At 54.3% G+C, this 10,900-nt stretch overlaps 1 protein-coding gene across 1 annotated transcript; it reads left to right on the top strand.

The window, feature by feature from the left end:
* Nucleotides 1-579: 579 nt before the first annotated feature.
* MUC12 (mucin 12, cell surface associated) lies at nucleotides 580-9,198 on the top strand. The gene is made up of 12 exons (XM_036826792.1): nucleotides 580-610; nucleotides 1,020-1,121; nucleotides 1,580-1,707; nucleotides 2,007-2,071; nucleotides 4,561-4,712; nucleotides 5,088-5,162; nucleotides 5,254-5,416; nucleotides 6,110-6,271; nucleotides 6,653-6,655; nucleotides 6,951-7,027; nucleotides 8,900-8,988; nucleotides 9,157-9,198. The coding sequence occupies exons 1-12, from the start codon at nucleotides 580-582 to the stop codon at nucleotides 9,196-9,198; spliced, it is 1,089 nt and encodes a 362-aa protein (XP_036682687.1).
* Nucleotides 9,199-10,900: the final 1,702 nt, after the last annotated feature.

Genomic DNA, 10,900 nt, shown 5'->3' with positions numbered 1-10,900 from the left:
TCATCTAAATCAACCATTTCGTCTGGAACTTCCTATCCTGGGAATTATGGCAGCGTTGCTTCCTCTTCAAGCTCCAGCCAGCTGTTTACCACCCCCTCTGTCTCTGCACAGACAACCACAGGCCTCACGGAGGAAACCACATTTTCTACCTCTACTCCTGATTCATCAAAACCTACAGGTACCTTGAACAGCACTGTTACTGAAGGGAATGAAATTTCTGCTTCCACATCAAGGCCTAGAGAATCCTTAATCACTTCTGGTGGTGACGGACACATGACCACATCTTCTCCTCCAGGATCCACTTTCTACACAACCTCCACAGAGGCGTCTACACCATCATTCTCTACCCCTTCTTTGCATAGTACATACAATGCAAGTCCTTCCCCATCAAGCCCCAGTGAGACCTCCACCCACATTGTGGTCTCAGAACATATCACCATGACTGCCAAAGAGGAGTCAACTTCTGGCTTTTCTCCTCCTCTGTCCTCCACTTCACCTGGCTCCACTGGTGCTCCAGTCCCTGGTTTCAGTACCACTTCAACTCTGCGTCCCCCACTCACTGGTACACACACAGCTGTGATGACAACCCCCTCTCCAGCTCTGACACCAAGTAAGTCTCCTTGTTTGTCACTCTCTGGGTTCCTCCTGCTCATCTTCCCTTATCAGCTCATCAGTTTTGTACTCCTTGTGGTCTTGTTCCACACTTCCAGTGCCTTTTTGTTACCAATGTACATCACCCATGCAGATGATGTTGCTCCCTTTTGATTTGTAGGGCCCTTGTTTTCTTTGTGTGTCCTCTTTTATCTCTTGCTTCCTTCCTCTCTGTTGTCCCTCCTCATTTCCCCACTCTCTCCTGGGGGCTGAGGTGGTGACAAATGGATCTCGGTTGCTGCATGATCATCTGGTCCCATCCCCATCTTTCAATGCAGTGTCTGAATGATGGGACTTGGAACAGGAGTCAATGTTTTTGTGTTTTGGGCTTCCATGGTAACCTCTGTGAATGTTCTACCCCTTCGCAGGGCAGTGCTACAATGGGGCCACTTGGAACGGAGAAAAATGTGCCTGTACCCAAGGCTACTTTGGTTACCAGTGTCAATCCCTCTTGGACTACTTCTTCATAGGTAAAGACCTTTTTTGAGACTTGTAGATCATCCCCACATCCCTTAACCACTTAAAATAGGAGGGCAGCACTGGAAGGGTCATTTGCTACCACTGCTTAATTGTGCAGGTAGAGGAGAAAATGTGACTTTCACCCAGGCCAAAACGCAGGTAGAACGTGGACCTTCTGTCTCCCCCTTCTGGGCCCTTTTCACTAGCTAACCTGCCTCTCTCATCAGGATGATCATCTGGAGGCCTCCACTTAAGTCTCACTGGGTTGTGATCCTGGCCACTAGCTCCTCCTGGTATTCAGAGGCAAGGGGCAGAAGTTTCAGCTACTCCTACCTGCCTTTTGAGTTTCCATCCTCCCTCCTACACACTTCCTCTACTTCCACAAAGCCAACAGATGAAGAATTAACTAATCCTGGAAGGCATTACTGGGAGGTTGATGTCTCATGCATAATCTGTCCTCTTCCCACAGAAACCCCGAAAAAAATCAATGCCACTGTAGAACTGAGAGTGAAAGTAACTAACAGAAATTTCACAGAAGACCTAAATAACATATCCTCCTATACATACCAGAATTTTGTTCAACTATTCAAGAGTCAGGTAAGAGCAGAGGAAGCCTAGATTCACCAGTGTGAGAGGGGATGCCGGGGCTCATCTTGACTTACTGTTCAGGGCTTCTCAGCTCTTGGGTCCCTTCAGCTTAAGTCCTGGGGGCAGGGGTCCTCTGAGAGCCTCCTTCCTTGAGCCATACCCCTCCAACACATCCTGGAAGAGGGAACATTCCTCTGCCTTCCCTTCCTTCTTTCCTATGGGCTAATACAGGGGCTCCTTGGGGAAAGAGAACAGGGGCTGCTGCACACTCCAGGCTTCTATGAGCTCAGCTGTCTCGTTTCTTTCAGATGGATAAATCTTACAGGAGCAAAGACTTTCCACAATACAGAGGCGTGATCATTAGGAAACTACTGTGAGTATGGGGGTGGAGAGATTTATAGACTGTGGGAAGCTCCTTCTCTCTTGCCTGCTCTCCTGTCTCCTCCTATCATGAATGATTAGAGTATCAGTACCTGGCTGGGTCAAAAAGGCCCCCAGCTCGAAGGCAACACCTGAGGGCTCTGAGACCATGCGTTCATTCATTCAGCGCTCATCCATGTAACAAACAAGTATTGAAAGCCTACCCTGTGCTAGGTGCTGGGAGCACAGTGGTTCTGGTCTTCATGGAGCTTAGAGTGGCAGAACACAGGTAGCAGAGTGGCTGTGCAGTCTGTCTAGAGTTATGGTAAGGGACACACAAGGTGCAGTGGGAGAGGTCCTGAATGCAAGCTCAGTGAGATGGAGGGAAATCTTCCTGGAGGAAGTGACAGCTAAGCTGAGGCTTGAAGGATGAGGAGAAATGAGCCAAGTAGAAGGAAGGGAGGAGGAGAGTGTTACAAGAGGAAATCAATGACGATGAACCTGGAGGTGAGAGAAAGGAGGGTAGATTCCAGGAACATAAAGCACACTTGGCCGCTTGAGGACAAAGGGGTCGTGGTGGGAGAGGAGGTTAGAAAGGTAACCTGTGCCAAGCTATTTAGATGTGAAGCATCAGCAATTGTAGCCCATTGGGATAGTATCCGATTTGCACTGCAGACAACTCAATTTGGCTGCAGGGCTGAGAATGGGTGGACAGAGGAGGGAGGTGATAGTAGCCTGGACCTGAGAGGTGATAATGAAGAAGAAAAGTATCCAGTGTGAAAGGTCTTTAGGGGGCAGGACCAGCAGATCATGGGAGTTTGATGGGTGTTTGGAGAAAAGGAGGAATGACACCAGATTTCTGGGCTTCTGGGAGTGCGGGGTGCCCTTTGCTGAATTGAGGAACGTAAGGAGGAGCAGAATGGGAGACAAAGGTGATGAGTTTGGCATGGGGGCCCAGCCACGTGGAGTGGCTGAGTGATGGAGCAGCTGATGGTCAAACATGTGATAGGAAGGGTCTACAGTGGAGACACTGGTGTTGGCATCCCTAGATAGACATCTCTGGAAGCCCTGGGAGTAGACCAGATGGCTGGGGCCGTCGTCACAGCACGGAAGTGAAGATGTACCAGGGAAGGAGCATGGGAAACCCCAACATTTAAAGGATAGGCAGGAGAAGCAGAACTCTGAGAGGAGAGTGCAAAGAAGCAGACAGAGGGGTGGGAAGGGACCCTGGGGGTGTCAGGTCCCAACATGTCAAGGGCCCTTTGGGTTCCATAGCCTAGTGTCCTCCACCCCCACCCAGCATCAGAGCCATTGTCTCCGTCTCCCTTCTGGTTCAGGATTTTGTTGTTTCAAATCCTCCTGGGTCCTGCTCCTGACTTCTCTGTCACAATGGCTGTGACTAGTGATGGACCTTGTGTCAAGTTCTCTCTGCTGAGAGCATTGCTGACCATCTAACAAGAAGCTTCTGGGTTGAAATCCAACATTTCTAAAGAAGCTTCATGTTTCTCCATTTCTGAAAGCTTATTTTTTGGTTTTGAAAATATAATCCAATAGCTTCTACTTTAAATTTTTTAATTAAAAATTTTTTCATTGTAGTAAAATACCCATAACATAAAATCTGCCATTAACAACTGAATTCGCCATTTTAAGTGTACAGTTCAGCAGCATTAAGTACACCCACATTGTTGTGCAACCACCACCGTCCTTCTCCAGAACTTTTTCATCTTCCCAAACTGAAGCTCTGTCGCCATTCAACAATAACTCCCAATTCTTCCTCATCCCACCCCTGGCAACCACCATGTTACCTTCTGTCTCTACAAATTTGATTACTCCAGGGACCTCATATTACTACTCATAAATACTCATACAGTAGTTGCTTTTTTGTGACTGGCTTATTTCACTTAGCATAATGTCCTCAAGGTTCATGCATGTTGTTGCATGTCTCAAAATTTCCTTCTTTTTTGAGGCTGAATAATATTCCATTGTATGTACAGACTACATTTTGTTTATTCATTCATCCATTGATGGGCACTTAAATTGCTTACACTGTTTAGTTTTTATGAATAACACTGCGATGAACATGGGTGTACAAATATTTCTTCCTGCCTCTGCTTTCAATTCTTTGGGCTAGATGCCCAGAGGTGGAATTGCTGGACCATATGGTCATTCTGTTTTTAAGTTTTTGAGGAACCATCATACTGTTTTCCACAGTGGCCGCACCATTTTACATTCCCACCAACGATGCACAAGTGTTCAATTTCTCCGCATCTTTGCCCAACAGCTTCCATTTTTAGGAATGAATTCCGCCCATTGGCATATATTGTTATCACAGGTTTACTCTGTAGCCTCCCTCTAGGTTGTTAACTGCTGGAGGGAAGAGTCTCTATTCTGTCCTGCCTCTGGGACATATGGCTAATTGTTTCTCATCACCTCTCTTGCTTCTTGGACCCTGCTTGCTGGGAGGGTGGGCAACACAGGGTAGCTGATGATTCCTAATTCCAGCAACGGCAGCGTCATTGTGGAACATGAAGTCGTCATGGAGGCAGACTTCACTTCAGAGTTTCAGGAGCTGTTTGCAAACCTCACTAAGATCATAAAGGCCAAGGTTATGAATGAGACCAGAAAGCTACCCAGTGATTATGAAGCGTGCGAAAGTAAGCCCACCTAAAACCCCTTGATGTTGGTGGGGAAAGGATGTGAGGGGTCGCTTAGGGAGGTCTCAGCCCCATCCCCACACCTCACATCTCTCCTCTCTTCCGGAGCTCCAGAGACCTCCCTCAAGGAATCCAGAAGTCAAGCCCGGATACCTTCCCCAGACTGTGCTGCACCCAGAAGTCCCTCCCAGTCCCGGGCTGAGGTTGTCACCAGCCCTAATGTCCCCATCTGAGCCAGCTCACAGGCCCAGCTGCATCTAGGGATGGGCCAAGACCCTACTAGTCTTGGCCCCAGCAAGGAGGAAGGGAAGGCTGGCTGCCCCCAGGGGGCAGAGGTGCCATATCTATTTTGTTCTTTCCCACCACCCTGGGCAGACATCTCACGCCTGTGCTACAGTGAGAAGGACGCCTTCGTGAATGAGACCGTGAAGCTCGGCTTTGACCTGCAAGGTAAGCAGCTCAGCAGAGTGTGGATGGTAAACCTGGGGGCTAGAGGGCGTGTTCACCAGGCTGACGCTTCCTGCCCGTCCCCCACCCTCAGAGCAATGCACTCAGAATGCTGCGAAGGAATTCACCCAATTCTACTATGTGGATGATCTGGATGGGAAGCTGGCCTGTGTGACCAAGTGCACCCAGGGGACGAAGTCGCAAATGAACTGTCACCACGGCAGGTGCCAGCTTCAACAAAGTGGCCCCCATTGCCTGTGAGCACCTGTTCCCTCTAAGCCCAGCACCTACCCTCTCTGGTGGCAGGGCCCCACTCTCCCCGACAGTCACCCAAGGGGGCAGGGTGGTGGTGGGCAAAGCTCGCAAGGCACCTCCTCCCCCCTCCTCTACATCCCTCTTTCTTCTACCCAGGTCTCCCATCTTCCACCCCACCAGAGGGAGAGCGAGGTGCAGATTATAGACACAGGCATCGTAGGACTGAGCAAGCCCCTTCCTGAAAAAAATTCCAGTTATCAATTTCCAAATCCATATCTATGGATCTCTATCTCCATCTGTCATTCATTTCCCTGACATCATCCCAGCCACCGGGCCATTATCACCTCCTGCTGTAGCTGGGACACTACATTTGGGAGATCATAAATTAAAGTACAAAATATAAAACACGGTAAAACAGGCTGTCAAAGTGCCAGCTACTTAGTGTTTAGATGGGTGAACATCACGTGTTTGGGACGAGGTACCCGGCACTCCCGGATTCTGAATTCCTGCTCCGCAGATCTGTGGTCGCTGCACCCCCTGCCCGCCCCTTAGCCTTGGGAGTCAGGGAGAGCACCCAGCAACTGTCCTCAGAGGGAGAGCTGGTTTCCTGTGCTTTGACATTGATTTTTTTCTTTTGGGAGACTGGGTGGGTGAGGGATGATGGTGGGCTGGCCTGAGCTTGTGTGTGTCCCCAGGTGCCTGAACTCGGACACGCACTGGCACTGGGGAGAAAGCTGCGAACTTAGCACCAGCAAGAGCATGGTGTATGGGATCGTAGGGGCTGTGGTGGTGCTACTGGTGGTCTCGGTGGTGGTCCTGGCCATCTTACTCAGCCAATCCCAGAGAAAACTGCACAGGTGAGCTTCTGGGGCTGGGGCTGGGCCTGGGGAGAGGGGACCACAGTCAGAATATCCTGAGGCTCTGCTCCTTCCAGCTGAGTAGTCAGCTGAGGCTCAACAGGGGTGGGTGGGGCCCTGCCCCTCCCAGTCCCTCCCAGCTCCTACCAGCCCCTCCCAGCTCTGGGTCCAGCAAAGGGCAGCCTGCCAATCTGATAGGACATATCCGTTTGGCAGAGAAATGGAAACAGAAAACATATGTACTGAAATTGGATTGTGTAATGAAATTACCTGGTGCTTGTTATCACCTTGGCTTCCCCAGAGCAACACTGCCACACTAGGACACTGGGAAAGGCCGGTGTTGCTTTCCCCCGATTGTAAAATGTGTAAGATCCACCTGAGAAGGTTAATACCCAGCACAGCACCTGGCTGCCAATCAAAGGGAACTGCCCTGACTCTAGTCCAATGCCCCCATCTCACAGATAAGGACACTGAGGCCCACTGAGGAGTTGGGGGGGCCAGGCCATGGTGACATCCCCAGGAATGCTTTTTGTTTTCTGCCGCTGCCGCTGGGGGCAGTCTCCTCCCTGACTCAGGGCTTGGCCAGGAGGGCCCCTTCCGGAAGCCCGAGGTTCAGAGGCCTCTGAGCCCCCTCCCCTGCCTATCTGCCACGAGCTGCTCACGGCATTTCTGTTGGCAGGCAAGAGAACAACCTGTCTCGAGACTGGCAAGAAGAAGATGTCCCTGGCAATTTCCAGAACACAGGCGTCTGGGAAGGTAGATCTCATCAGGGGCCAGGATGGGGCAGGCTGGAGGGTGGAGAGGTGCCAAAGTGGGACTCAGTGGGGTTGTGGGTGACACGCACGCACATCCCGCCAGGTTGCCCCGCATCTGCTGCAGGGGCCAGGCTCCTCTGCAGCCTCCTGACCCCGCGCCTCCACGGGCAGCCCCTGCTGCCCCTCTGGCCTTTTCTCGCTCCTCCCTGTCAAGTTCTGCGCACTCCAGCCTGTGGCCCATGCCTTTGCATAGACTGGGCTGCTTCCGGTGGCCTGAGTCTCTGCGCACCTGCATCCCACTCTGTTTACAAAATCCGGTTCATAAGCTGCCCCTCCACGGAGCTCCGCATGGGTTCAGCCTGCTCTGGCTCCCAGAGCTGCTCACGGCCCTGCACCCAGCTGCGGTGGGAAACCCTTCCCAGTACTTCCTGACAAACACGATGGAGGGATTCCAGGGATGGCTGAGAGCCTGATCCTGCCCCCCGAGACCACCCCCAGCACATCAGATGCACACAGTTAATAGGATGATAGGGCCATGGCCAGGGCTTGACGGGGCATAGATATACCTGCCCCAGCCCAGAGCGGGGCTGGGGTCAGACACGACTGCGGAGGGGCATCCCCTGAGCTGAGGGCCAGGGCAGTGGTGGGGAGTAAGCCATGTGTTTCCTGCTCCCATGAACATACAGCCCAGTGGGCAGCGAGGCCTTCTCCCATGATGGGAAGGGAAAGGGCTTTCCCAGCAGGGGGCCCTGCTTAAGAAAGGACATGGAGGCGGGAAAGAGCACGGTCTGTGGGAGGTCTGACCGCCCAAGGGCGGGTCAGTGGGATGGGAGGATGACAGAGCCAGGTCAAGGCTGGTCAGTGGGCCATGATGGGGGGACCCACGGGAGGGGCTTTAAGGGAGGGGGAGCAGACTTCGTTTTGAGCAGCCCACTCAGGAGGATTTAAGGGGGACAGCACGAAAGTGGGGAGTCCAGGGAGGGAGAAGCACAGTACCACAGGCGAGGGCCGATGAGGCTGGGTGGGGGTGGTAGGGACCCCGAGGCATGGACAGCAGATGACAAAGCTCAGATGCCAGTGAGCCAGACAGGGCGTGTTGTCTGCAGGCTCCGGGCGGGAATGGCAGGGCGCAGTGGGGAGAAGCAGCAGGTGGGTCGTGCTGGGCGGGGGTGGGAGGGCAGGGCACAGGGAGGGGGAGGCACCCCAGATCTGGCCAGTCTGTAGCCTGGGGACAGGCCTGCGGCCTGTGGACAGCAATGGGAGTCAACTCAGCCCAGCCCATGCTGGGGAGACAGTGGGTGGGTGAGGAGGGCAGACGGCAGGGCCGCGGGGAGGATCTCGAAGGAAGCAGCAAAGGAATGTTCTGGAAGATGCCAGGAGGACCCGGAGCCTGGGGCCCGGAGGCCCAGGAGGGAGTTTGTTTGCAAGATGGGCACAGTGGGTGCTGGACACGTGCCAACTCAAACAAGAGATTCCAGGCACAGCTGCTTTCTGTCTGCTGTGGCTACCGTTGCCATGAGGAAGTGTGCACGGTGACTCCAAGAAGTCTCGTCCTCCTGCCTCACCCAAACCAAGTGACTCTTGGGCCTGGGGCCCCTGCTCACCAGCCACGACTTTTGACCCCAGAGCATGTCGGAGGGCCGCTGCTCTGGTCCCCTCCTGTTCCTGCGCAACCCTGGGCCAGCTCCCCAGGTCCCCTCCTGAGTCTCAGACAAGCTGCGCTGTTGGGAGGACGGATTGGCAGCGGGAAAGGAGTTTAGGGCAGCTCTGGGGCTGACTCTTCAAACCTGTTCCTTTTACTGGAAAATATCCCTCCTCTGGGCCTCTTCGGCTTCCCCCAGGCTCACTCTCACCCCAGTACCTCTCCCTACAGGTCAGAATATGCAGGGGGACACGTTTGGCCTTGAAAATGTCTACAGACACTTCCAGCCTTCCCTGCAGAATGTGGACCCCACCACAGAGGTGACTCAGGAACCGCCCCCCCCAGCTAGGGGCTGCTCCCCTGCCCCCCACCCCCTGGGGCTGCCGGGGGAGGGTGGGGCACCCTCGGCCCAGAGGCAGGTCGCTCTCCGTGGACGCAGCCATCACTACTGGCCCCCTCAGACGTACCTCCTCTCTCCCACCCCCCAGCTCCACATTCAGAGGCCCACGGTGGTGACAACTGCTCAGTGAGGGGGACGTGGGCTCTCACCCCTCACCCAGATCTGGACGACGAGGTAGCGGCCGACAGAGCCCTCCCCAGGCCCCGGGGCCGCCAAGAGGAATCAGACGTCAGGGCCCGAGGACGGTCCTCCCAGGGCTGCTGGCTTTGCCCCATCCGCACTGTTGGGACCACACTCTGCTCCCATGCCCTCCATCCAGGAGCCCCAAGGCATCTTGTTTGCTCTATGGTGACACCCACTCTGGAATTTCCTACCATAAAAGAGCAAGTCTTAAAGCGCAGAGTGTGGCCTGAGTGGTCTCCCCCACTCCCCTGCAGGGGCCTGGCTGCAGGCCTGCATGTCTGGGAGGGTCCTTCTCGGGAGAGCACTCCTTCCAAGGTTGGAGAACAAACCTCGGCCCCTTCCTGTGCCCCACATGTGGGGCCGGGAGGCCCTTGTCTGCTCCAAGCAGGGGCAGGGGCGGGCCCACCTCTGCCTGAGGTCTCTGCAGCAAACAGGCTTAAGGTCACATCCCGGGAGGGAGGAGTGGGAGCCCCCAGAAAGGCCAAAGAGTGAGTGCTTTGCCCTGCTGACCTTGAGAGGGGCCTAGGTCACTCCAGATGACCAGAGGGGCTGTGCTTACCTGTGAACCCACAGACCCAAGAACTCTCAGCCATGCTGGGGCTGGGCACTGGCCCAGCTGTGTTCATGACCTACATCCCGTGACCTGGGGGGGTACCCATAGCGGCAGTAAAGCTGGCTTGAGAAGAGGGGAGAGGGGTCTCATTCCCTGGGGCTGGAGTCAAAAGCAGGGCACCCTTCTCCTCGGAGGCTCAGGCCCACCCTCTCCTCCACCTTCCACCTCCCTCCAGGGGTCCCATTTGTTCTTCCAGGCTGCTTCAGGCCCTGTGCCTGCCCCTTCAGAGCGGTGACAAATCTGATGGCCTGTGTGCCTATGTGCTGCCCGGCCAGGGAGGGGCTCCCCTTCCCTCTGCCCTTTGGCCTGGAACAGGGCTGAACCTCCGGTCATTAGTGAAGCTTCCAGACTGCCTCAGATGACCCCCAGCTCTCCGGTGTCTCAGGATCAAAGGACTTGGGGCCCATTTATTTCTGGGATTTCTTGACCGACATTCATTTCGCCAATTCCCGAAAGGGTGAAAGGCAGGTGCGCTGCCTTCCAGACTCAGTCACCAGTCTCCAAAGTCGAGACTGGTGACAATGACACTCTGCTTGCTGCCTCTGGTCCTTCAGCTCCCACCCCCACATCGTGAATGACGCCCGCCCATCCACTGCCCTCACAGCCCCAGCCCTGCCATCTCCTGGACCTGCCCACGCCCAGGGAGGGCTGTGTCTTGGGGCCACAGTTGGGGGTACCCTCAGCCTCCTGCCCCTCGCCTACTCCTCTCCCCTCCCCCGTGAGATCTGGGGGAAGAGCCAGGGCTTTGGGACTCATCTGAGTTAGCCTTAGCCTCTCTGAGCCTCAGTTTCTGCTCCAGAAAGTGAGAATAAGAAAACTGACTTGTGGACTTCCCTGGTGGTGCAGTGAATAAGACTCCATACTCCCAATGCAGGGGGCCCAGGTTCAATCTCTGGTCAGGGAACTAGATTTCACATGCATGCCACAATTAAGAGTTCGAATGCCACAACTAAGGAGCCCTGGAGCCACAACTAAGGAGCCCGCCTGCCTCAACTAAGACCTGGTGCAGGGCTTCTCTGGTGGCGCAGTGGTTAAG

Source organism: Balaenoptera musculus, chromosome 15, assembly GCF_009873245.2.
Source record: "Balaenoptera musculus isolate JJ_BM4_2016_0621 chromosome 15, mBalMus1.pri.v3, whole genome shotgun sequence".
Classification (NCBI taxonomy): domain Eukaryota; kingdom Metazoa; phylum Chordata; class Mammalia; order Artiodactyla; family Balaenopteridae; genus Balaenoptera; species Balaenoptera musculus.
Note: the sequence above shows the minus strand (reverse complement) of the source record. Positions and strands in the feature narration are given on the sequence as shown.

Bases quoted from the DNA above. Each gene is read 5' to 3' on its own strand.
- MUC12 (XM_036826792.1), top strand. From the start codon at position 580: ATGACAACCCCCTCTCCAGCTCTGACACCAA. The intron at 611-1,019 runs GTAAGTCTCCTT...ACCCCTTCGCAG, and splicing joins CTCTCCAGCTCTGACACCAA to GGCAGTGCTACAATGGGGCC. The intron at 1,708-2,006 runs GTAAGAGCAGAG...CGTTTCTTTCAG, and splicing joins TTCAACTATTCAAGAGTCAG to ATGGATAAATCTTACAGGAG.